This window comes from Chionomys nivalis, chromosome 2, assembly GCF_950005125.1.
Source record: "Chionomys nivalis chromosome 2, mChiNiv1.1, whole genome shotgun sequence".
NCBI lineage: Eukaryota > Metazoa > Chordata > Mammalia > Rodentia > Cricetidae > Chionomys > Chionomys nivalis.
In genome coordinates, this window is record NC_080087.1 from 77214181 (window position 1) to 77240853 (window position 26673).

The 26673-nt window shown below is 50.1% G+C and overlaps 2 protein-coding genes across 3 annotated transcripts in view; one reads left to right on the plus strand and one right to left on the minus strand.

Moving 5' to 3' along the window:
• Positions 1–1173: 1173 nt before the first annotated feature.
• On the minus strand, positions 1174–10654 carry Foxa3 (forkhead box A3). The gene is made up of 2 exons (XM_057763373.1): positions 10586–10654; positions 1174–2151 (listed from the first exon to the last, which is right to left on the minus strand). Exons 1-2 carry the CDS (start codon positions 10652–10654, stop codon positions 1174–1176), a joined length of 1047 nt encoding a protein of 348 aa, XP_057619356.1.
• A 981-nt stretch (positions 10655–11635) lies between these two features.
• Sympk (symplekin scaffold protein) overlaps positions 11636–26673 on the plus strand; it is a 31831-nt gene continuing 16793 nt past the window's right edge. Inside the window, exons 1-8 of one of the 2 annotated variants that reach the window (XM_057757850.1) lie at positions 11636–11739; positions 16279–16402; positions 16555–16620; positions 20511–20564; positions 20650–20723; positions 23187–23313; positions 24564–24813; positions 25691–25861. In XM_057757850.1, coding sequence (XP_057613833.1) covers positions 16298–16402; positions 16555–16620; positions 20511–20564; positions 20650–20723; positions 23187–23313; positions 24564–24813; positions 25691–25861 — 847 coding nt within the window. In that variant the 5' untranslated portion in view covers positions 11636–11739; positions 16279–16297. The remainder of the gene's footprint in view (positions 11740–16278; positions 16403–16554; positions 16621–20510; positions 20565–20649; positions 20724–23186; positions 23314–24563; positions 24814–25690; positions 25862–26673) is intronic. The other variant, XM_057757844.1, reaches the window with a different exon arrangement.

Consider the following 26673-nt stretch of genomic DNA (forward strand, 5'->3'; position numbering starts at 1 on the left):
AATAAGTAAGAAAAATTCACACACACACACACACACACCCCCTCAAGTCCTCAAGTCTTCTATCCTTTCCCATTCTTCTTCCCCCAAAGTGAATAGCCCGTAGTTTCCATAGGTTCCTGGAGCCTCAGAGTTCCAGGTGTGTGTGTGTATGCGCACGGGTGTACGTGCCCCTGTGTTGTGTTGTGTGTGTCTGCAAAGTGGGGGTGGGGAGATGGCCTTGGACACTGGCAAAGCCACCTCCCCTCTGGCTCCATTACTGCGGGGGCTGCTATCTGAGCAAACTGTCCTTGGGGTCAGGGACAACAAAGAGCCAAAGGTCACGTTGTTGCATTTCCCTAGCCCTTCCCCCCCAGAGGCCACCAGCTCTCCAGGATGGGAAGAAGATCACAGGAACACAAATTTAGGACTTTGAGCCCACAGGGTCCCCCAAAGAAAGAGACACTCATGAGACCTAAAAGATGCCTTTTTAATGGCCAAACCCAGCCAGTATCCCAAGTCCCAGGCAAGAACTTGACCTCAGGAAGAGTACCCCACACCAGCCCTTTCTCATAGCCAGGGTGGGGATGGGCTTCAGAGAAAAATCACAGTGTTTCCTTGACTCTACCCCCTCACCCGACCCACACCAAGAAGATGGTGATGACAGGTCTGTGGTTGCCATCGTGGTGGGTAACAGCTGCGATGTCACCTTGCCAATATGGTGGCCCTCCGTGCATCCAGTGTGTCAAAAAGACATCGTGTGATGTGGTGGCCAACTTGGCATCTGTTATATCAAGAAGTCTGCCAAAACAAAAGAAGTCATCCCAGGAAACAGTGGGCCGAAAAAGATGTGGCATGACAGCCACACATTCAGACGGTCAATCCAGATGTCCACCACAGCTTCTGAAGGGCCACACAATATGTCATCCAACATGGAGACCCACTGGGTCAGCCAACGGCTTCACTCAGTATGGCAGCTTTCATAGTGCACCCAGCGGAGCTGCCGTCACCACACCGCCACCCAAGGCCCACCAGGGAGTCCACGGCAGTTACCACAGTAGCCAGTGGGTCATCACAGTAATACACCAAATAACATGCTGATCATTGGGACAAGTAAAGTGTGACCAGAAGGACCAGAGCTCAAGAACCTGGTGTCCGTCACAGTTAGCCCCCATCACCGTGTTCCCAGCTGCCCTGCTAGGATGCGTTGAGCAGAGAGCGGGAATAGAGGCTCTGGTAGTAGACCCCTGGCTCCCCGCTCTCAGCCCCGTAGCCTCCAAACCCCACATCCAGTTTGGAAGGTGCTGGTGTCTGTTCTGACATCAGGTTGTTGATAGAGAAGGGGTGGTTGAAGTTGTAGGGTGCATCCAACTTCAGTTCCCCTGGGAGCTCCAAGCCAGTGAAATAGGGTGTGGAAGAAGGGGGAGAGGCACAGTCCAGACCCCCCACATCTTCCCCATTCTGGGCCTCGGGCTCAGAAGGCGTAGGCTGGGTCTGAGCCTGAGAGGTGACTACTGAGGCCGCTGTGGTTGTGGCAGAGGTGGCTGACCCCACCGCGCCATTCCTGGTGGTTCCTTTCTTCGCCTTCTCCTCCAGCTTGAAGCGTTTCTGACGCCGAAGGTAGCAACCATTCTCAAACATGTTCCCGGAGCTGGGATGTAAGGCCCAGTAGGAGCCTTTGCCCGGCTTGTCTGGGGAGCGTGCCACCTTGACAAAGCAGTCATTGAAGGACAGCGAGTGCCGGATGGAGTTCTGCCAGCGTTGCTGGTTCTCCCGGTAGTATGGGAAGAGGTCCATGATCCATTGGTAGATCTCACTCAGGGTTAGCATTTTGCCTGGCGCCTGTTGGATGGCCATAGTGATGAGAGAGATGTAGGAATATGGTGGCTTGGCATGGGCCAGTGGACGCCGGTACCCCTTTGCCATCTCCTTGCCAGGTACCAGCCCGGACCCTGGGGCTCCATAGCCGGAAGTACTGCTTCCACTGTCGCCACCAGTACCCAGGCCTGGGAAGGTGGGCCCCAGGGGTGCTGTGGCGGCTGGAGGTGCCAGGGGTCCTGTAGGCAGTGGGGAGGCCTGAAGCCCTCCTGGAGGGTAGGGAGAGCTGAGAGGGTTCAAGGTCATGTAGGAGTTAAGAGGGGCCATGGTGGGCACGGGAGTCACTGGAGAGTACACCTGCGGCCAAAGAAACAGAGATGAGGTCAGTGGCTCCTCACTTCCTTCCTCAGCAAAGGAGCTCCTGAATACAGGTCCATTTATGTCTTTTCAAGAGAGGCTCACACAGCACAGCCCTAACCAGCCCCTAACTCGCTACGCAGCCAAGATGATTTGGAATTCTCCATCCTCCTGACTCTACCTTCCAGTTGCTGGGAATACAGGCGTGGGCCGTCATAGCCCGCTCATCTGCCCATCTTGCCTTTTCTACGAGTCCCTCCCACCATTCCCTCTCTCGGGAGTAGTTACCTGCCCATTTGCACTCAGGGTTCTGTCCCTTTCCACGCCTTCAAAGTCACGCTTGAACACGGGCTTGGGAAGGAAGTGCAGGTGGTCTCAAACACCTGAGAGAGTCTCTGAAACCGGTTTCAGGTATCCGCCAGGTCAGGGCCATTTTCATGTTTTAATTCTTGTTGTTTAGCACACAGTCTCACTGTGTAGACCAGGCTGCCTCTGCCTCCTGAGAGCTGAGATTAAAGGTGTGCACCACCACTGCCAAATGACCTTGAGCTCTTAATCCACCCCCAAAGGATCACTACACCTGGCTAGGCTGGCTCAAGACCATTTTTCTTTTCTCTCTCTCTCTCCTTTTTTTTTTTCTTTTCAAGACAGGGTCTCTCTGTGTAACAGCCCTGGCTGTCCTGGAACTTCCTTGTAGACCAGGCTGGCCTTGAACTCACAGAGATAGATCTACTTTCCTCTGCCTCCTGAGTGCTGGGATTAAAAGTCATGGGCCATCACTTACCAACTTCAAAACCATTTTCAAAATCACAGTAAAATTGTCAGTTCTACCAGGCCTGGTGGTACAGTCTGTGATTCCAGCTACCTGGGAAGCTAATAATCACAAATTCAGGGCCAGCCTGGGCTTCAGAGAGGCTTCTAGGATATTGACCCAAAACATAATAAAAAGGGCAGGAGGTGTGACTCAGTGGCAGAGCCCCTGCCTAGAATCCCCCAGTGAGGGGCTGGGATGTGGGGATGTGGCTCAGAGGTAGAGCCCCTGCCTACAATGCCCCAGTGAGGGCTGGGGTGTGGCTCAGTGGTGGAGCTCCTGCCTAGAGTCCCCCAGTGAGGGCTGGGGTGTGGCTCAGTGGTAGAGCCCCTGCCTAGAATCCCCCAGTGAGGGGCTGGGATGTGGGGATGTGGCTCAGAGGTAGAGCCCCTGCCTACAATGCCCCAGTGAGGGCTGGGGTGTGGCTCAGTGGTGGAGCTCCTGCCTAGAGTCCCCCAGTGAGGGCTGGGGTGTGGCTCAGTGGTAGAGCCCCTGCCTAGAATCCCCCAGTGAGGGGCTGGGGTGTGGCTCAGTGGTAGAGCCCCTGCCTAGAATGCCCCAGTGAGAGCTGGGGTGTGGCTCAGTGGTAGACTGCTTATCTAGCATACAGGAGGGCCTGGATTAAATCTCTAGTAAATCAAAAAAGAAAGATTTTGTCAACCTTTTGTACCCTCTGTCCTACGAGTGCATAGCGAGCTTTTCATTGATCTGTGACATCCGCTAGTGCAATGGCCAAAGGTCTAGCATGTGCTCTCAGATCTTGCCAGCTGTGTAGCAAAAGTAGAGGACAGCGTCTCTCTTCTCACTAAATTCCATTTATTTATTTGTCTTTGAGACAGAACCTCACTGTGTGTGTAGCTAATGCTGCTCTCAAACTCACTATCCTTTTTGTTTGTTTATTTGTTTTTTGAGACAGGGTTTCTCTGTGTTGCTTTGGAACCTGTCCTGGAACTAGCTCCTGTAGACCAGGCTGGCCTCAAACTCACAGGGATCCACCTGCCTCTGCCTCCCAAGTGCTGGGATTAAAGGCGTGCGCCACCACCGCTGGGCTTCAATATCCTTGTTAAACAGCATCTGAAACCCCTTAGTTATACTATTAAATGATTGCTATTTTAAACTAAATTAGGGTGAGGTGGTGGTGGTGTAGGTGGTACACACTTTTAGTCCCAGCACTCAGGAGGGAGCGGCAGAGGCAGGTGGATCTCTGTGAGTTCGAGGACAGCCAGAGCTACACAGAGAAACCCTGTCTCAAAAATAAAAAACTAATAAATAAATAAAAAGGAAAGAAAGAAAACAATAATTAACTAAATTAGGGTTAGCTAATGGCACAGCAGGTAAAGGCACTTGCCTGGAACCCTAACAACATGAGTTCGATCCTCAGACCCACATGGGAAAAGGAGAGAGTTGATTTCTGAAAGTTGTGTACCATGACGTTTGTGGTCACATAGATATACAAATAATAAATGCATGTAAATAAACATGGCTTTAAAATACATGAATGCCCTTTAATCCCAGCACTTAGGAGGCAGAGGCAGGCGGATCTCTGGGAGTTCGAGGCCAGCCTGGTCTACAAGAGCTAGTTCCGGGACGGGCACCAAATCTACAGAGAAACCCTGTCTCGAAAAACAAAAAAACAAAAACAAACAAAAAAAAATACATGAATGCATATTTTTAAATTTTAAATGATTTTAAAGCTTTGCTTTTTTTTTTGGTTTTTCGAGACAGGGTTTCTCTGTGTAGCCCTGGTTGTCACAGAACTTGCTTTGTAGACAAAGCTGGCCTTGAATTCACAGAGATCCACCTGCCTCTGTGTCCCAAGTGCTGGGGTTAAAGGCAAAATTTTACTTCTGAATACAACAATTATCAATGGCCACAACCCAGCACAATAGAAGCTACAGCAGGCCTGAGAGCCCAGCAGTGGGGAAGGAGGGGCAGGAGGCGGCTACCTAGCAAGACTCTGAAAAACAAAGCCATGAAATCGTTTGGGGCCTTCAATCATCAGTTATTTACTGGCTTTGTTTTTGAGACAAGGTTTTCCTCTGTAGCCTTGGCTGTCTTGGAACTTGCTTTGTAGACCAGAGATCCGCCTGCCTCTGCCTCCAGAGTGCTGGGATTAAAGGCTGGCACGCCCTGCTTCAGCCATGTTTTAATAGTATAGAGAGGGTTGGGGGCTGGAGAGCTCTTCAGGAGGACAGGAGGACAGTTCCCAGCATCCACATTGGGCATCTCACAACTTCCTATAATTCTAGACCCCGCGGGATATGACACCTCTCGCCTTCTGGAGCACCTGCCCTCATAGGCACATAACCACACACATATACATAATTAAAATTAATCTTTAAAGCCGGGCAATGGTGACGCACGCCTTTCATCCCAGCACTAGAGAGTCAGAGGCAAGCGGATCTCTGTGAGTTCGAGACCAGCCTGGTCTACAAGAGCTAGTTCCAGGACAGGCTCCAAAGCTACAGAGAAACCCTGTCCCCCAAAACCAAAAACCAAACCAAAACAAAACAGGAATGGCTCCAAAGTTACAGAGAAACCCTGTCTAGAAAAACAAAACAAACAAATAATAATAATTATATTTAAAATGTAATAATAGATTTTAAATGTCTCCTTGCTAGGCACATGGTACCTAACTTTAATCCCAGCATCCAGGAGGCAAACACAGGCAATCAAGGCCAGCCTGATCTACATAGCAACTTTTAGACTAGCCAGGGCTTCATATCTTAAAAAAGGTGAGTGGGGAGGGCAGGAAGAAGTTCTGATCACAATAAAATTGAGAAATCAATTATCTGATCTGAAAATAATTGAGAAATGAATCAAAGTTAGCCAAGTGAGCTGAAAGGTTGATTTATGTAACAAATCAGTGGCTTTACATTTTTCTTGTTCTTTTTAAAATTTTATTTTATGTATATGATTGATTTGCTTGCATTTATGGGTGTATATAACATCGGTGCCTGGTGGCCAAGGAGGCCAAAAGAGGGGGTCAGATCTCCATTTCCTGCAAGAAGTCTCCTCTCCAACAGTGTGTATGTGTGGCAACAACACAGATACATGCGTGCCCACACAGAAATATGCTCATGCATGTGCACACACACACTTCTACCTATCTAAACAAACGAGATAAACTTTGAAGAATTTACAAATGCGCCCCATTTTCAGAAATGTTCACATAGAAGAACATGTGCCCTTAGCTCCATATACACTGCTGTGTTTCCCAGAATCACAGGCAGGCTCACAGTGGTGGCTCACGCCTGTGATCCTGGCACCCGCGAGGCCAAGGCAGGAGGATCAATGTGCACCAAAGAAAAATCTGGGTTACATATTGAAATGCTTTTTTTTTTTTTTTTTTAAATAACAAATCAGCACCTGCGCATTTTTCAGCTAGTTTGGAGGTTTTTGGTTTTTTTTAAGACAGGGTCTTGCCATGCAACCCATGCTGGCCTCTAACTCCTTCTGCAACAGCCTCAGCCTCCCTAGTGCTGGGATTATAGGTAGGTACCGCCATTCCCAGCTTTAACAGGCATTTGCCCATCATCTACACTGTGCCAGGAGTGACCCAAGCATTTCACAGGTATTGTCTGTACTTCTTAAAGACATATGTGTGTACGCAATTATTACTGTGATATTGTCATGTTCTATGGTTAGTGCAGAGACTTGAATAACACACACTACACAGGGGCTCTACCACTGAGCCACACCCCAGCCCCTCACTGGGGGATCCTAGGCAGGGGCTCTACCACTGAGCTACACTCCTTGCTTAAAGAGTTCTTTTGACACCCACTTTACAGCTGAGTCTGCTATGGCCCAGAGAAGTTGTCAGTGGGTGAGGGACACACAGGAAGAGAAAGGACCCTGGGAGTCCAGAACCTGGGCATAACGGATGTCCTGGACCATGTTATAAAAGCTGCAGTCAGGACAGCCAGACATGCCCACCCTTGTGGAGCCGACAGTCTACCCGGAAGTCAGTGATCCTAAAGAGCAGCAAAAACACTAAGCTTGTTGGATGGCCCTCCTATTTCTAGATATACCTACCCTGTCTCCCCACTATCCTCCCTCCTCACTCTTCCAGTCTTCCATATGCCTGAGCACCCTCCCCTTTCCCAGCTGGGATCTCACGGCTCTGGAGGGACCTTAGACTTGGTGCTGACTGAATGGAAACCAGTAGGTTTCTGGTTCTCTGACACTGTGAGAATTAGCTGGACCTGAGGTCCAGAGAACAAAGGGAGCTGTCAGAACAGCTTAGGGAGTCAGGGACAGGTGACAACTACCTACGCCTCCAGGTAGCTCTTTTCTCCCTTCCCTCCTTCCTCCCTTTGACAAGAGTATTCTGTAGCCCAGGCTATCCTTGAGCTAACCTAGGATAATCTTGAACTCCTGATTCTTCTGCTCTACCTCCCAAGAGCTGAGATTACACGTATGGGCAGCATGCCTGTTTTAGATCATGCTCAGAACCAGAGGACCAAAGCCAGGGCTGTTTGCACAGCAGGCAAACATTTTACCAAGCGTGCTACAGCCCCAGGTAGGTTTTTTTTTTTTTAAATTTTTTTCATTCTATGTAGGTATCTGTTTTGGGTATGTGCAAGTGAGTGTGGGTGCTGAGGGAGGCCAGAAAAGGCTTTCAGATTTCCTGGATCAGGAATTATAGGCAGTTGTGAGCTGCCTAATGTGGATGCTGGGAATCGAACTCAGGTCCTTTGCAAGAGCAGTACAGCACTCTTAACTATTGAGCCACCTCCCCCCCCCCCGACACCCCCCACAGGAAGCTTTTGCTATACAGACAAGGATAGCCTTGAACTCCTGCCCCTCCTGCCCCCACTCCTCAAAGGCTGACTTTCCAGGTATTTCCACCACACTGGGCTCTGCAGGCAGCTCTTTTTGTTAGGTCTCGCACAATGTTATTCCTTCTTCCCTCCCTCTGACAGAGGGTCTTGCTATGGTCCCTGGCTGCCTCCAGATGTATGGCAATTCTCCTGCCTCCCCCTCCCTAGTGCAGGGATTAAAGGTGTTTACCACCACCCCGGCTCCAGCACGGGCCATTGCTATCCTCCCTCCGTGTGTCCCTCCCGCTGCAGCCCAGAAGCTCTGCACCCCTCCCCTTCCAGTGTCTGCCCCCCATCCATCTCTTCCCTCTCCCATCCAGTTTGTCGCTCACCAACTCATCTGTTGGCCTCAGTCTCCCCCCTCTTTGACTCTCTCTCTCCCTTCCCCCAAGCCCCATGTGCAGCCTAACCCCCAGGAGCCTGGTTCCTACCCTCCTCCACTGCTTCTGCTCCTCCCCTTCGAAGGGAAAAGTGATGGCTTTGGGGCGGCGGGGGATCCAGAGTCTCTTAATCCCTTTGTACCTCACTCTACTTCTCCAACCCTGGGACCTCAGGACCTTCCTTTTCTGGCTCCCCACCCACCAGGAAGTTCTTCTTGAGGTCTGACCTCAAGCACTCCAGCTGCTCTAATCCACCCTAGGCTTTCCCACGCCCCAAGGCTGGGATGAACCCCTGATGTCCGGGTCTGAACCGGATCTCCCCTACTCAGGGTGCGGCTGAGAGTGGGGGGAAGCCCTCAGGGGACCTGCATCCCCACCTGGGAGGCGGCAATTTCTCCCTTTTCATTTCCTTATTGTTTCTGGAGAAGGGTGTGCTAGGCAGCAGGGAGACACTTCCAGTTCCAAACCCAACCTGAGGACCCCAGCACCCTGCAGGGTGCCCTACTGCCCATCTCTAAAACGGGGGGAGGGGATGTTGGGACAGGTAATGTGTAGAAGCCTAAGGTTCTATGGGTTTCTTCCAGGATGGTCACTCTCCAAGAGCCAGCTGGCCACAGTAGGACACGGGTATTAACCTCTCTGCGCCCCCCCCCAGCAGAAGCCATCAGAGGGGTCTTGCCTATTCTTAGTCCTAGCGGAATGTAGCCCACCCATTGTTCTCAAGAGCAAGAGAGAGGTGGGCTTTCCTGCTGAGAAGCGGCAGGTGCTGCCAATACTGCCAGTACCCTGCGGTGCATGGCAGAGGAAAGGGGTGGGGGGTAGGGGGTGGGGGAAAGCGGGGATGGGGGAGAACACGGACCTTCAACAGTAGTTCCAAACCATCCAGTCTTTCCTTATGCTGACTCTTCCAAAGTTACATTTAGGCTGACCTCTCCTCACTCCCCTTCCCCAAGATCTCATTCTGTAGCAGGTCATGATGTCCTGGAACTTGCTATGTAGCCGACCTCAAACTTGTCATCCTCCTGCCTCAGTTTTCCAAGTGCTAGGTTTACAGGCACGGAGCACCACGACTGCTCTGTCAATTTCTGACAGTCTCCATATACACTGTCTCCTAAACTGGGTGGGGGGCCATCCACACGCCACCCCCAAACTTTAGTTTCTCCTCCCTAGACCCTCCCTCCCCCAGACTAACTTCTTTAGCTGTGTCCCCAGAAGGACCTATTTGGGGCTGACCCTAAACCCACTGATCACACTCCCAAACACCTGAAAGCCTCCACGGACCACCCTGGCCTCTGCCTTCCCCATAATATTACCAACATCTCCAGTCCTCTCCCTCCCACCTCCCCACAGTCCCAATCCCTTCCCCAGCTCTGCCCCCTTAACCCCTCCCCAGACCCAGGACAGGCCCCCTCCCAGGCCCCTGGCCAAGTCAGGAGTCCAACCCTACAACTTGAAAATACAGTCCCTAGTTACCCCCCTCAACTACTAAATGGCTGTTGGTGAGCCCCGCCATTCCAGTCTCCCCCCCCCCACACACACCTTAAGTCTCCTAGGTTAGGATCTATGGGTCCAGAACCTCATGTCCTTTCCCCATCATCACAATATGGATTACAGGGCAACTGAACAAAGAATAAGTCCCTTGCACCAGGACAAATAGGAGTTAGACGTGAAGAGGGACTTTCTGTTGGTCGGCGAAGGAACTAAGGTAAATCTAGCAATGACTAGATTGTGCATAGTCTGAAGGGGGTCCCTGCTGAAGGTCATGGTAAGGATGCGAGGTGAAGACTGATTCCTGCCACACAGGTGTGCATGCCCATATGTCTTTTGATCTCCCAAGGCTGACGTCATCTGAGGGCTAGTCTACCTAAGCCACCTGTTACAGTAAGTTCTCCAAAAGGACCCTGATAACCCTTATTTTGGCCCCTACCTTATAAGGTTCTCCAGCCGATCTTTATCCCCAACCCTAATTCTGATCCTAACCGCCCAAAGCCCGCCCCCCCGCCCCGTCTTTAACCCTAAACTTCCACCACAGACTTTTCATAGTGGGGGTTCCTAACCCGTCCTTTCTACTTTGAACCTCGTTTCTTTAGGTCCTCCAGCTCTATCCCCTATCCTAGAGCCCCGAATCCCACCTCCAATTTGTTCATTTTTATCAGGGTCTCAACATCTTTAAAGTGTGTGACCTCAAGGTTTTCTTGCTAACATTTCTTCCTTTGGAAGCAAACGATCGCCTCGACTTGCTTGTCTCAATCGCTCTCCCAAGCCTTGTCCCCCTGTTCCCGGCTCCCATGCCTTGTGTCTGTGTCCCCAGGTCTTTGCTCTCACCTGGGCCCACAACACCGCCCCTGTTTGCACTTAAGCCCGCAGCCCCACACCTGCCCCCCCCCCCATTTCCCGCTCCGCCATCCCCGAGGACACACCTCGCCCGCCTCCGGGTAGTAGCTCCACTCGGCCAGGTCATGAGTCTCCATCTTCACCGAGCCCAGCATCCCCCGGGCCTGCGCCCCCACACGCCCAGGCTGCGGCCCCCCGGGGGAACCGAGAGATCCGGTCTCTCGGCAAGCACTGGCCCCGAGTTCTGAACTGAGGATCGCAGCCCGGGAGTCCCGCTGGCCCAGGCGCCTTGGGAGGCAGTCACTTTTTATAGCCAGGACACCCCCGCCCTGGCCCGCCCCGGGCTCTCCTCCCACCTCCCCTAGGGCCGCGCGCTCGGATTGGGGCGCCCCCTGCGGGATCGCAAGGAGACAGACCTTAGGCACCGGGAGCCACAGTCCTGGCACCTGGGAGCTAGCGATGAATGAAGAGTGGGGGAGCTACCCGGGGTGGGGGTGTAAGACCACACACTGCTGATCCCAAGAGCCCTAGAGTCACAACGCGAGAGGAGGGGGAATCTTTCCACCTCGAGGTGTTCCATCATCTCCACCTAAGAGAGGGAAACACCAGAGCCCCGCATGTCCACCACGAAGGAGAGGAGGCAGACAGTGTTTAGGATTCCACCGGTCTCTGTACGACACCGTAAGTAGCCCGCAGAGATTCTTGAAAGCACATTCTCATTCGACAGACGGGAAGACTGAGGCTTTCGACGACTGCAAATGCTGCAGGCTGTGTACAGGCTCAGGGCCAGCGGTGGAAAGGCTCAGAGCTTTTGCTCAGACCCCGTTAAGGCACCAGATCTCCAAGACCCAGGAGCTCCGCTCACAGCACTCTCCACTCTAACGACAGTCGGCCGTCTAGGGAGGTGGGGCCGCCGACCCCCGAGAACTCCATTTCCCAGAAGCCTCCATTTCCATTTCCGTCCAGCGCCTGCGCACCACGAACTACATTTCCCAAAAGGCATGGCGCTCGAAGGCCGGAAATGGCGGCCGCCCCGGTGGACACCCGGGGAGGGCGGTCGGCTGCCGACGCGGCACGCCGTAGGGGCGGGGACGGGCCGCGGTGCGGGACTCCATTTCCCGGCGGCCCTACTAGTGCAGCGCCTGCGCTGTGTCACGGCGGCAAGCGGAAGATGGCGGCGGCAGCGTCTATGGAGAGGCGCTGCTGAGGGGGCGCGAGGGGGACGGAGGCCGGAGCCTCGGTGAGCGGGTGGCGGCGTAAGGGCCTGGGGCGAGGGGAGGAGGGGCGCTGACGAGGCCGGGGCGCGAGCGGCGGGGAGGGCCTCGGGTAGGGCCGGGAGCAGCGGCGTCCAGGGCCCTTGCTTCTCCCCCCCACCCCCTCGCCTAGGACGCTTCCTTGGCTACCCAATCCCTCGCGGTCCAAGTTCCAGCGTGGCCCCCGCAGAAGTCCGCCCGCAGACCTCCTCCGCCAGTCTGCGCCTTGGCTCATCCTCCGCTGAGCATAGCTGCAACTGGCTCTTCACGACCTCAGACCGGCCATGTGCCTTCCCGCCTCGGGGCCTTTGCACAGGCTGTGCCCCCCCCCCTCCGCCCCGGCCCCCATTCCTCCACTCTGGAAACATTCTGTTATCCATCGGTCTGAGTAACTCCCTTTCATCCTTGGGGTTGGGGGACTCGGCACCGCACGTCACTTCTCCTATGAAGCCCCGGTTTCCCACCCTCTCCCCAAATCCTCCAGCTGAAGGCTCTCATAGGTCCCCGTGCTTTTCCCTCCCTTCACGTGTGGTCGACTTTGTTATTAAGGTTTTATTTCTGTGCTGTCTAAAGATGCCGCTGATCCTGAGCTCTGTGTGGGCGAGGACTGGGTGTGTCTCGGTCCGAACCTGGTTCCCAGCACAGCGCACATCCCACACTGGACTGGCTCAGTTGATGTTCGTTGAATGAATGAATGAAAAAAAAAAACAAAAAAAAAAAAACAAAAAACTCGGAGGAGATCCACTCCTTAGGGTAACAGGGGAGTTGTACTTCCTTGTGGGAGGAGCAGTTCACCGCTAAGATCCAGCAAGGGGAGGGAGTAGGCAGCCTTAATGTTTCAGATAGCCAGACTGCAAGAATCGCAACTATTCAGTAGGCAGCTGGCTGAAATCAGTAATTACATTTATGTATTAAAATGATTTGCAGGTGTTGAAAAAAAGAAAAATAGACTGAGCTCTAGCATTTATTAAGAGAAAAACAGTGAAATAGAAAATAGTTTATGTACAAGTTGACAGCCATCTATCCAGAAGTTCACATGTGTTAATTCAGCCAATCTTAGATTGAAATATTCAGGAAACCAATTAACATTGACCATGTGAAGCTTTTTTTTTTTTTAAAAGCATCAGTCCCTAAACAATACAATGTAACAACATTTAATTGTATTTATACTGCATTAGGTATTTTAAGTCATCTGGAGATGATTTAAGCCAGGCTTAGTGGTAGGGACCTGTTTGTTACTTCAGCTACTTTTTTTTTTTTTTTCTTTTGGTTTTTCGAGACAGGGTTTGTCTGTGGTTTTGGAGCCTGTCCTGGAACTAGCTAGACCAGGCTGGTCTCGAACTCACAGAGATCCGCCTGCCTCTGCCTCCCGAGTGCTGGGATTAAAGGCGTGCGCCACCACCGCCCGGCTGTCTTCAGCTACTTTTAAACTGAGGCAGGAGGATCACAGAGTTCTAGTCCTTGACAGACTACAGAATGAGTTTACTGGCAGCCTCGGCAACTTAGTGAGACCCTGTCTCTAAACAGCAAAAAGGACTGAGGCTATAGCTCAATGGTGGAGCACAGAGGCCTTGGGTTCCATCTCTAGTCAGCTGGGGAGAGTTTTTTTCCATTTTCTTTTTTGAGACAAGATTTCTTTGTGTAACAGCTCTGGCTGCCTGGAACTCACACTGTAGACCAGGCTGGCCTTGAACTCTCAAGAGATCCGCCTGCTTCTACCTCCCAAGTGCTGGGATTAAAGGCGGGGTGCCTTCAGCGCCCAGTGAGAGATGGTTTTAACGTGTGCCAGAGGGTGTATGGGTTTCACTTGAACACTGCCCTTTTGTTTGTGGTAAGGTCTCCTGGCCCAGCCTGGCTTCCCAGCTCACTGTATGTGGAGGATGATCTTGAATTTTACACCACTGCTTTTCTGTGGTGCTGGGGATGAAACCTGGAGCTTTGTGCTTATTAAACAACTGAGTACCAACTGAGCTCTGTCCTCAGCCCCAACAGTACTGATTTTTTTTTTTAAAACAGAGTGGCCCTCAGAGATCATCTTGCCTCTGCTGCTAGTGCTGGAATTAAAAGGATATGCCACCCATCTGGCCAAACAGTGCTATTTTAAATAAGGGACTGAATTTTGATCTGAAGTGGACCCTTGGGCCAATCTCTGATACCGATGGGCAGCTGAACATCGTTTTAATAATTGAAAAATAGTTAAAAAGAAAAATAGGAATATATACTCAAGACAAAACAAAATCTAGAAAATTGAAGAGTAAAGCAAAGAGAAAGAAAAGTTTTGATGGTTCTTGATGTATCATCCAGAAAAAGAGTGGACAGTTTCTTACCTTCTGGTCCAAGGAGCATTGTGGTGTGTGGTGGCTGGTGGCCACGCCCCTTTGCTTCATGAACAGACATGGGGCATGGTGATGGTCAGTAGCATGAGACAAAAGGAACAGATTGGATTGCGCAGGGTGTGTGTGTAAATTTGGAGTGGGGAAGGCCTCCCTAGGGAGGAAAGACTGGATCTCTGCGGGCAAGAGAAGAAATAGACTTAGAGAAAGGGGTGTGCAGGGTGGGGTGAGCTGACTGCAAAGAGGCCAGAGGGAGACAAGGCTAGCGTATAGAGGACTTTGTAGGTCTTGAGGGCAGGACTGTGACTATGACCCTGACTCTAAGCAAGATGTGGGAGTGACAGCCCTTCAAATCTGACTCAAAAAGAGAACAGTTAGCCGGGCTAACTTTAGCTGGGTGGTAGAGGCAGGTGGATCTCTTGAGTTTGAGGCCAGAGTGGCTAGGGTTTATAATCCACAGAGACCACCAAGTTACTTTCACTCTAGCCTTTTCAGTAGACTTATTACTTTTATGTATGTTTGTATGTATATTTCTCTGTGTAGCCCTGACTGTCCTGGAACTCTAGATTAAAGGGATTAAAGACGTGCACCATCACTGCCCAACTAAACATTTATTAGCCTGTGATGTCTAGCAGAATGTTTCTGTTTAGTTTATAGGTTAAATCCATTTAAATTTAGTTACGTCCAATGCTGTCTTTTAGATTTTCAGTTACATAATTTAGGACTAATTTATTTGTTTAAATTTAATCTTTATATGTATGGGTGTTATGCTGCATTTATGTTTCAATATCAAGTATGTGCAATGTACCTGCGGAGGCCAGAGAGGGTTTCAGATCCCCCAGGACTAGCTTTACAGTTCTGAGCTGTCATATGGTTGCTGGGGATCAACAAATGCAGGTTCTCTGGAGAGCAGCTAGTACTCTACCCACTGAGCCGACTCTCCAGTCCCACTTCCACCTTCTGACTGCCAGGATTATACGACCCTGACTTTGGTTTTCTTCATTTACCAGATCTCCCTCTCAACTCTCTCTTTCACTCTGCTGGTGCTCACAGAGTTCTGTCAGTGTATAGAGACTTTCCATTTTCCATAATCCTTCCTTTCTCTTGAAACAGGGTCTTGCTTAGCTATCCAGCTGGGCTAGAACTCATAATCCTCCTGCCTCAGACTCCAAGACTGCTAAGACTAGAGTGTGTGCGCCTGCCCGGCTTCCCTCTCGTTTTCTTTTTACAGCCCTGTTGTCTGTTGGATTGCTCATTTATCCCGGGTCCATCCTGTGCCACACGGGACCTTGCACATGCTCTGCAGCGCTGTCCCTCAGCTTGTAGAGCCCTTCTGTATGTAGGTGTGCCTTTGCAGCCTGTCTGCCTGTGTAAGAGCTCTTGGGTAGATTGTGCTGTTTGCTGTACGTGATGTCTGCTCTCAGTCATCTCATGGACTTGTCAGTATGACTTTATGCTGTGTGGAAGTTCATCTCCCTCACTTTCACAGAAGGAACGGCTTAAGGATGCTGTATTGCAATGGGTCTTCTTTCTTTCTTTTTTTTGGAGACAATATGAAGAAGCTCTGACTGGTTTTGAACTCGCTATGTAACTGAGGCTGGCCTTAAACTCCTGATGTTTTTCATCTACCTGCATCTTGAAAATGCTGAGATGAGAGATAGGCACCATCGCACCTAATTGTAGGTGGCCTTTCTTTCCTTCCTTCCTTCCTTCCTTCCTTCCTTCCTTCCTTCCTTCCTTCCTTCCTTCCTTCCTTCCTTCTTTCTTTCTTTCTTTCTTTCTTTTTCTTGAGATGGATCTCACTATGCAGCCCTGACTGGCCTGGAACCATATGTGGCTGTGCACACCTGTAATTCTAGCTCTTGGGAGGCACAGACAGAAGGAGTAGGAATTGATGGCCATCTTTGACTACTAGACCAGCCCAACCTACCTGACATCCTGTGTTTAAGAAAATAATAAAAAGTATTGGAGATGAAGCATTGTGCCTCTGACTGGGATATCGTTCTCCTGGCATTGGATGCCCTGCCCATGAACATAAGCTCTATATGCAGCCTAAAGGAAGGAGGACTGGCTAGTTCCAGGACAGGAACCAAAAAGCTACAGAGAAACCCTGTCTCGAAAATCAAAAAAAAAAAAAAAAAAAAAAAAAAGGAAGGAGGACTGGATAGGGAAACTTACTAGTTTCTTTTTCAGGGAGAACCTTACAGCAGTTATGGCAAGTGGCAGCGGGGACAGTGTCACCCGCCGGAGTGTGGCATCGCAGTTTTTCACACAAGAGGAAGGACCAGGCATTGATGGCATGACCACTTCTGAGAGGGTGAGTGAGTAGAGCTGAGGGCTTGGTAGTGAGAGTGTGACCCCTGCCTTTGCATGACACTGCCCAGGCAGCAGAGCTTAGGAGGACTGTGGCGACTGGCTTGGCCCGGCAAGACAGGCTGTGTGTGATACCTGGCTCATCCCTCCTTCCAGGTGGTGGATCTTCTAAACCAGGCAGCGCTGATCACCAATGACTCAAAGATCACAGTGCTCAAACAGGTGAGTTGGGGGGTAAGGTAGAGGGCGGGCAAGACAGGGGCAGGGGATAGAGTCACTGAGAGAGCATTGGTAACACCCATAGTCACACATGCCTGTACACACATACACACCTGTGATGCATTCATACATACCTTCACCTGGACATACACCTGTGATTCACTCATACATACCTTCACGTGGACACTCACCTGTGATACACTCATTCATGATGCACTTGTACATACCTGTATCCCAGAGTGCAATGCTGCACAGCATGCTCATTCAGTGCACCCCAAATCTGGGCCTGGGGATGGCAGGTGGAGGGGTCACCTGTTGTTTATACACAGAGAAGCAGACCTCAGTGTAGAGAGTGATTCTAAGGTCACTCTGCTAGTAGCTGGCCAAAGTAGCCCTTGGATTGTGGGGTCCACCTGCAGATCCTGTGTCTTTCCTCTCTCCATGGTCTAGTAGGGTGACCAAACAGTGGCGACCCATAGTGGGCAGGACTGACAAGCAGAATCAAGAGAAATCACCTAACCTGTCCAGGATAGGGAGTCAGGGAGAGTTTTCTGAAAGGGGACATCTGAACCGAGTGCTGGAGGAAGAAAAGACGTAAGGCATAACCAGACACAGCACTAAAGCATGTGCTAAAGTAGAAGAGGATAGGGGTCCTTCAGAACAAGAAGCCAAGATGGCATTCAGAGGTCATTGGATAGGGTGAAGGCACAGCTTGGTGGCAGAGCCCGTACCTAGAGTCCCCCATTGAGGGCTGGGGACATAGCTCAGTGGTAGAGCCTCTGCCTCGAATCTCCAGTAAGGGGCTGGGGTGTGGCTCAGTGGTAGAGCCCCTGCCTAGGATCCCCCAGTGAGGGACTGGGGTGTGGCTCAGTAGTAGGCATGCTCTTTACTTAAAAAAAGTACAAAGCCTTGGGATCCTTCTCCCCAGCAGCATGAAGAAAAAATATACTTTAAAGACTATGGGACTAGGTCAGGACCCTTGTTGGGCTTGTTCAGCATGTGGTCAGAAGGCGCCAACCCATCCCGTGAGTGCAGTAGAGTAGATGCTGGTGGTGGTGTGCTTATGAAGGTGACTTACCAGCAACACTTGGACTTGTATCATTGAAGTTTTGGACCAGCTTTGGTTTTTCAGAAGGATGTCTGGGAGGAGGTATTATTTTCAAAGAATGTGGGAACTGGGGTGATGGCTCACTGTGAAAGCAAAAGGATTTGAGTTTAAACCTCCGATACCCATTAGGCATGGCTATACATGTGACCTCAGCTCTGGGAGTGGAAAAAGGTGAATCCTGGGAGCTTGCTGACTAGTCAGCCTAGCTAAAACTTCCAGCTTTGAGATAGTTAAGAGCCCGTCTCAAAACATAAAAAAACTGACATGTAGGCAGTCATGTAAATGGTTAGAATGCTTATGGGATGCTGCCTTTGTAAAGATAGAGAACTGACAGGTAAAAAGAGGCTGAAGCTGGGCAGTGGTGGCACACGCCTTTAATCCCAGCACTCGGGAGGCAGAGGCAGGTGGATCTCTGAGTTTGAGGCCAGCCTGGTCTACAAGAGCAAGCAAGTTCCAGGACAGGTTCCAAAGCTACAGAGAAACCCTGTCTCAAACAAAAAGGAGACTGAACCTCAGGAAGGCAGGAACCCTAGGGGTTTTCCCCTTTTCTTTTATTTTTTTTTTCTTTTTTTTTTTAAGTTTTTCGAGACAGGGTTTCTCTGTGGTTTTGGAGCCTGTCCTGGAACTAGCTCTTGTAGACCAGGCTGGTCTCGAACTCACAGAGATCCACCTGCCTCTGCCTCCCAAGTGCTGGGATTAAAGGCGTGCGCCACCACCGCCCAGCCTCCCTTTTCTTTTCCTTATCCTTGGGGTTGGATTTAGAGCCTTGGCTTGCTGGACAAGCACTCTACTGCTGAGTTACATTCTCGGCCCTTTTACTATTTATTCAAATTCTTTTATTCATTTATTGTTTTTTTGAGACAGGGTCTCTCTTTGTAGTCCTGGCTGTCTTACAGCTCAATGTGTAGACCAGGCTTGCCTCAAAATCACAGCAATCCACCTGCCTTTGCCTCTCAAGTGCTGGAATTGAAGGTATGTGCCACCACAGCTGGCTTAATTTTGTTGAGAAGTGTTCTGAGATGTTTAAACTATAATGAGTTCACTCTGCAGCCTAGGCAGGTGTTGAATTTATAATCTTCCTGTCTCCTCAAGAAGCTTGGATCATAGGCCTATGCCACGAGGCTCAACTCTCTTTTGTTTAGTACTCTTAGATATAGTGTCCTCACTGCTGACCAGGATCTGCCTCCCCTCTATGGTGCAGGGAAGCTTCCCAGTAGCCTGTGAGAACCTTGATCTATGAGGGTCTGATACAGCATACCATTTGAGGCTCGGGGTCAGGGGTGCCAGAACCACCAGTGCTGCTTCCTTCCTATTCTTGTCTGTGTGAATATGGGCTTATTTATTTATTTATTTATTACATCTACAATGTTCTGTCTGTGTGTATGCCTGCAGGCCAGAAGAGGGCACCAGACATGGTGAGCCACCATGTGGTTGCTGGGAATTGAACTCAGGACCTTTGGAAGAGCAGGCAATGCTCTTAACCACTGAGCCATCTCTCCAGCCCCTGGGTTTATTTTTTTATTTGACATTTATTTCTTTGTTAATTTTCTGTGTTTTGCCTACATGTGTGTATATGCACCATGAGCATGCAGTGCTGACAAAGGCCGGAATAGGGCATTAAATCACCTTGGCACTGGAGTCAGATGGTTGTGACAGGGTGCTGGCAATCAAACCTAACCCTTGGGACTGGAGAGATGACTCTGAGGTTAAGAGCACCAACTGTTCTTCCAAAGGACCTGGGTTCAATTCCCAGAACTCACCTAACAACTCACAACTGTCTGTAATTCCAGTTCCAGGGAATTCGACATCCTCACACAGACATCCATGCTTTCAAAACACTAATGTTCTTAAAGTAAAAATAAGTAAAATTAAAAAAAAAAAAAAAAGCAAAAAACAAACCTAGTCCTCTGGAAGAGCAGCCAGTGCTCTTCACTCCTGAGCTATCTCTCTAGCCCTATATTTAAATTAAGAATTTTTTTATTTTCCCTGTATCTTTGGTGTGCATGTGTGCTTGTTCACATGGATGTAGGTGCTTGTTAGTGTGGTATGATATGCATGCATGTGTGCATACATGTAGAAACCTAAAGTTGATGTGTATTCGTCAGTCACTCTCCACTTTATTAAGGCAGGGTCTCTCAGTAGAACCCAGAGAGTCTAGCTAGTCAGCTGCCTGGGAGCTTGTCTCTGCCTCTGAAGTGCTGGGGCTGCAGCTGTGGTGCTTGGGAGATCCAAACTCTGTGCATGCTTGCTGAGGGAGTGCTTTACCCATTGAGCATCTCCCAGCCCTTATTTTCATGTTCTTTATTTCAGGTGTGCCTAACCAAGCATATGATGTCAGAGGACAACTTACTGGAGTTGGCTCTCTCTACCAAACAGCTCCTAGAGATACTATTTAAATCTTCAGGCATGGGTGACTAGCACCTTACCCACTAAGCCATCTTGCTGGCCCTTATTTTTAGTTTTTATTATGTATACAGTGTTCTGCCTGTATGTATGCCTGCATGACAGAAGAGGACACCAGATCTCATTATAGATCTCATTATAGATGGTCATGAGCCATCATGCGGTTGTTGGTAATTGAACTCAGGACCTATGGAAGAGCAGCCAGTGCTTTTAACCTCTGAACCATCTCTCCAGCCCTAGTTTTAGTTTTTAAAGATAGAGCCCGTACTCCAGGCTGTCTTGATAGCATGACAATCCTGTCTCAGCCTTCCAAGTACTGGGATTATGAGCAAGAGTCATCATGTTTGGCTTTGGAGCCTGGTTTTATGTCTGTTCCTCCTAGGTCCAGGAGCTGATCATCAACAAAGACCCCACCCTGCTTGACAACTTTCTGGATGTGAGTGATCAGCCTGGGGGGGCGGGATAAAGGTGAGGTAATGCTCCTTAGTGTGGCCTGATCCATCTTCCCTCTGACATTGCAGGAGATCATCGCTTTCCAAGCAGACAAGTCCATTGAAGTGCGCAAGTTTGTCATTGGCTTCATCGAGGAGGCATGGTATGGGGCCTCTTTGGGATTGCCTGGGTGTCCTGGTGTGTGTTCCTCAGAGTCCCTCCCCCAACACATACCTAATGGGATTGCAGTCCTGGATGTCACAGTCCATGCACTTCAGCCAACACTTCACGGTTGCTCTGTTAGTCAAAGTGGCAGTCCTCCTTTCAGAATATAGGCAGCGGGTGACTTTGTCTTCTCTCGAACCTGGCTGAGGTGACACAGTACTGGGAAGTGAACTCGGGTTCTCTTTGAGAGCAGTCTGCACTCTTAACTGCTCAGCCGTCTCCAGCTCATCTCCCACCCCCGTACTATTTTAAAACAATCATCAGTGGTGCTTAGTGCATTTAACTCTGTCGTTCTTGTTTGCTCTAGACAAGGTCCTGATGAGGCTTAGGCTAGCCTGGAGCTCACTTCGTAACAGAGGATAACCCTGAATTTTTGGTCCTCCTGTCTGTCTGCCTGTTTCTGGAATAGGAGGTTTGCCCCCAATCCCTGTTCTCACAGTCTAGTTCTGAAACCTCTGCCAGAGGGGAACCATACCCTTCACCTGTTTGCTTACTTCTGCACATAGCCAGGTGACCTGCTGACAGGACATGTGTCTTACTGTGCCTACCTTAGGCTACTACTGGCCGTCTGAGCATTCGCCTGACATAAAACACCAGTGTCTTTCATAGCTGGTCTGCTTCTGCTTGGCCTGTGACCCTAGGTGGTCATTCCTTCTTCTCCAGGGTTCCTCAGAAAATCCTTTCTGAGCGTTCCCTTTGGCTCCTGCCCATTGGCACTTTTGTCTTCACTGTCACTGTTCTTTGTGGTGCTCCACATCACCTGGGTAACTCACCTGAAAAAATGTCAACTTCACAGCAAAGCCTCTCTCAGTGGCCTCAGACAGGGTTGGTTCTAACAGGGAGACAAGGGGACAAGGGAGGTGCTGAACAAGCAAGGACATCTAACAGTGGCTCAACATCTCCTTTAATCTCATTCTGAGCCTTAGATGGGGCCAGTCACCCTCTCTGAGACTTAGAAGGGGACTTAGCTTTTCCTGTCTTTACTCATTCTTGGCTCTGTAAGGGGGAGGAGATAAAATAGCTCTTTTTGTTACCCTCCTAGCCTGCCAGGAACTATTGAGTTTTGACCTACATGTTCAACCTTCAGCATGAGGCTGCAAGGCCTCATTCTTGATCTGTTTAACTGAAAAAATTGACTTGGAGGGTCAGGTGGGTTTCCCAGGCTCATTTGGCGGAACTTAGCAGACTTCCATTTTGTTACCCTGTGTCTCTGAACCCAGTGCCTTACATTATCACACTCCCCCTTCACTGGGAAAATCAGCGGTAGTTTTCTGTGTGTTCATTTGTTTGCTGGAGACAGGTTCTCACTGTGGCCATGAACTTGGGGCAGTCCTGCTCTGTCTCAGCCTCCCCAGTGCTGAAACTGTAGCATTTGCCAACACACACAGCTGTACTAAATTTTCGGAGTTCACAAAAAAGTGGTGTGTGTAGCAGATTATCCCAGTGTGCTGAGGAACACAGCATGGGGTAAAGCTGCACCCCCCAGCCTTCTGGCATGGGAGAGTCAAGTCTCCTGTAGCCCAGGCCTGCAGCCAGTGCCCTAAACACTGAGCCATCTCTCCAGCCTATTTTTTTGGTCTTTTTTTATTTGTTTCTTTGATGTTTCATATCTTTTTGAATGGTGCAAATGTTGCTTAGAATCAATCAGAATGGAACTTACGTTGTGAAAAATTACATTAATTTGCTGAGTTCTGGGGGGGGGGGGTGGCCTTCTCAAATTTCGTTGTTCCCTGACCAGACGTTACTGGAGGCCTTTCATTCTCTATGGCAACCAAACTGACCCTGCCAGTTCTTAGTCCTACCAAAGGGTCACTATGGAGCCTTCAGGCTTGAGTAAACAAAACTAGGTGTTTTTACTAAGTCCTTTCATTACAAACTTGATGGTTTCTGTGCCTGTTTTCACCACCTGTGCAGTAGGTGTTCTTCAAATAGGATGAAGGAACAGGGCTGAGGATGTAGCTCAGTTAGAGTGCTTGTCTAGAATGTATAAGGCCTTGGGTTCCAGCCCCTGCATTTTATAAATCTGTGTGGTGGCACATATAAATCCTAGCACGTGGAGGCAGGAGGATCTGGAGCTCAAGGTCATCCTCACCTGTGTAGTGTAGGTAGGTGCATGCCAAGAGAAAAAGATGATGCTATGGTCAAACTTCAAACAGTTGTTAGCTGTCACTTACATAGACAGCGGGGCCCTGCAGAGTTGAAGGAGTGAAGGCTGCAGGACCAGCTATGGTACAGGGCCCACGGCAGCCTACAGCAGAGGTGTCAGCATCCTCCTCCACTACTGAATGTGCTGACAACAAAGATTCTCACACTTCTACCTCAATTGCTTGATTTATGGGCCTGAGTCTCTCTTCCCTACCCCAAGGCCAGCATGACCTGGTCCCTTCTCTTCTCTCCGCAGCAAGCGGGACATTGAACTGCTGCTAAAACTGATTGCCAACCTCAACATGCTCCTGCGGGATGAAAACGTGAACGTGGTAAAGAAAGCCATCCTCACCATGACCCAGCTCTACAAGGTGGCCTTGCAGGTGAGGGTCAGCTGGGCCTTCCCAATGAAGGATGGCCACATCACCCATGTGATTTGGTTTGGTTCTGGGTGTTGAGCTCAAGACTGAGTTGCCAGGAAACCTTGAATTTCCCTCTCCCCGTCTATGGCTCCTCCCGTTGCTGGGTACTGCCAGTCCTGGCAAACTCAAGCTTGTCATGAGCAAGGTTTCTGCTGTTGTGAGAACAGATAACAAGGCATCGAATGTTGTCTTCTGAGACCACTCATTTAGCATTCAAAAACATTCCCTGAGAATCTCCACTTTGAAGCCTTCTGTTCTGCCAGGTGGTGCAGGGACAGCGAGGACCAGGACTCTAGGTGCGGCCTTCACAGTGCTAGCTCAGTGAGGGACACAGACTAAAGAATTAGCACAGCCAGGTATGGGTTGCTCACCTGTTAGCCCAGCATGTGAGGCTGAGGCAGAAAGTTCTAGGCCACCTTGGACTACAAAAATAATAACAATTTTTAAAAAAGGATCATGAGTTTGCAGAGATGGCCAAGCTGTTGAGAATACTTGCTCTTCCAAAGGATCCAGGTTCACTTCCCACCACCCACATGGTATCTCATAACCGTTTCTGACTCCAATTTCAGGCTCTCTGATGCCCTCTTCTGATCTCCTTGCATACTACATACATGTGGTGCACAGATACCTGCAGACAAAACACCATACACATAAACATAATCTTAAAGGGTGGGGGAATAACCTGGGTTCTCAACTGTTGTTTGACGACACAGAAGTGAGTTCATTGGTTAGGCCATTCATTGTTAGCAAAATGAAGCTGGTCAGTCACTGCTGCTTTTTGGAGGGGGGCATGTGGGTGTTTTGGCTTCATGTATGTCAATGCAGGGTGTGTACAGTGCCTGTGGAGGTCAGAAAAGAGCATCAGGTACTCTGGAACTGTAGTTGCAGTTTAGAGCTTCTGTGTGGGTATGGGAATCCTACCTGGGTCCTCTGGAAGAGCAGCCAGTACTCTTAACTGCTGAGCCATCTTTTCAGCCCTGCCCCCCCCCCCCCGTTACTACTTCTGTATTTCGAGATCTGATACTTCATCATTGAGTTAGCTGTGTCTTGGTCGCCCCCATCCTAGTACTGCCCAGCACTGAGCATAGCTGTTGGTTTAACCAAGTGAATGTTCTCAGTCATTTAGTCTGCAGGTGGGGCAGAGCCTGCTGGTAGTTGATGTGTTGTCTTGGCTCTCTTTGTCTCTTCTATTCCTCCTGGCCCCTCGGCAGTGGATGGTGAAGTCTCGGGTCATCAACGATCTCCAGGAGGCCTGCTGGGACATGGTATCCTCCATGGCTGGAGAGATCATCCTGCTGTTGGATTCTGACAATGACGGCATCCGTACACATGCCATCAAGTTTGTGGAGGGCCTCATTGTCACCCTGTCACCGCGCATGGCTGACTCAGAGGTACCCCGACGCCAAGAACATGACATCAGTCTGGACCGAATCCCCCGAGATCACCCCTACATCCAGTACAGTGAGTGTTGCCGCCCTAGTGCCCTGTATGCACTCACTGGCCCTTCTCACAGTCACCTTCTGTAGCGTCTGCACTATGGGACGGTATACAAGCGGGAACTAGGCTGGAGGTTTAAAAACACACAGACAGGCGGGGACACGGGTCATCCTTGAAACAAGAATGCCCCATTTATTGTGTTCCAGGGCAGCTTATATAGGGATCCTTAACTGATAGCCTTGCCCCAATCAAACCCACCAGAAACCACTCCCCTGCCATCAGGTCTCATGCTCAGAGCAGCTACAAACACAGGAAAACAAACTGTTTTACTTAGAGCAGCTGCAAACATAACAAGAAATTCAGGGTCTGGGGGTCCACAGCCTCCAACAACCTTCTTCCCTCCTGCCCCTTTTCTTATTTTGTTCCAGACAGGGCCTCTTGCATCTCAGGTTAGCCTCGTGTAGCTGAAGGTCACCTTGAACTTCTGATCCTTTTAGCTGAACTTCCAAGTTTGGTGAGATTACAGGCCTGAGCTGCAGATGAATTGATAGAGTGCTTGCCTGGCATAGAGCCCAGAACTTTCCCCAGCCCTGCATACACTGGGCATGACATGCCTGAAAATCCTAACACTTGAGAGGTAGAGGCAGGAGAATCATGAGTTTGCGGCCAGCCCAGGCTACATAACAAGACCCTGTCTTAAACAAAAAAAACAAAACCAAAAAAAAAAAAAATTGCTATATAGTGGCCCACGGAGCTGTTCCAGTCTGTTCTGCAGATCTGCATGGAATTTGCTTTTCTTGTCTTCCTGTAATATGAACTCAGTGTGTTCGCACAAAATGTGAAGTGTTGGCTTTGGAGGACACTGGGGCACCACCGACTGATCCTTCTTCTTCCCCTTTAGATATCCTGTGGGAAGAAGGCAAGGCGGCCTTGGAGCAACTGTTGAAGTTCATGGTGCACCCTGCCATCTCTTCCATCAACCTGACCACAGCCCTGGGCTCCCTTGCCAACATCGCCCGCCAAAGACCCATGTTCATGTCCGAAGTGATCCAGGCATATGAGACTCTGCATGGTAGGTTGAGAGTCCCCCTCCCCATGCTATCCTGGCCAGGTTGTGGGTTCCTGAGAGGCTGTTGAGCTCTACATGCTCTCCTGCATGCTGATGGCACTGCGGCTCACCATGTTAGATAGAAAGCTTTGGCGTGGGATAAAAACTGCTTCAAACGTGGCTCGGGATGCTGGGCCACAGGATCCTTTCTGACACTCCAGCCTCCCCCCTGATCCCTCAGAGAAGGCTGCTGGTCACATTTTCCCATGTTTGTGCCTGAATAAAACTCTAGAAGTCTGGAGTTGAAACATGAGTGGATGCTGGCCAAGTATCTAGTCTGTCCATCTCTGAGCTCTTGTGTTGACTTAGTTTTCTGGATGTTTGTTGAAGCAGTAAAGATGGCCCCAGAGATCTAGGCTCCTATTCTGGCCACTTAGCAACAGAGAGAGAGCACAACTCTTTCCCCATCATTCCAACAAAAGTCAGGGCTGATACTCATTGTCTATGATTGGCTGAGCAGAGACTGTTAGCCTGCCCCTGAGCCAATCACAGTGGCCAGGGAAACGCAGTGTTCTCATTGGCTCCAGTCTCCTGCACACTTGGACAGAGGATGGAGACAGGGTGGTTCCCTCAAAAGGGAATGAGAGTGGCACTGGCCAAGGAACCAATGGTAGATACCGTGCAGGCCGAGTTAGAGTCTTCTTTCTCTGTGGAGCAGGGGCAGTTTGCTCACCAAGGTGACTGAGACTCTGGCTAGTGGCAGGACGACTGGCCTGAGCTGTGGCAGCCGCTCAGTCAGCAGCTTGTAGAGAAGGTGGCAGTCACAGCTCTCTCCA

Bases quoted from the DNA above. Each gene is read 5' to 3' on its own strand.
- Foxa3 (XM_057763373.1), bottom strand. From the start codon at position 10,654: ATGCTGGGCTCGGTGAAGATGGAGACTCATGACCTGGCCGAGTGGAGC. The intron at 2,152-10,585 runs GTGTGTCCTCGG...CTTTGGCCGCAG, and splicing joins ACTACCCGGAGGCGGGCGAG to GTGTACTCTCCAGTGACTCC.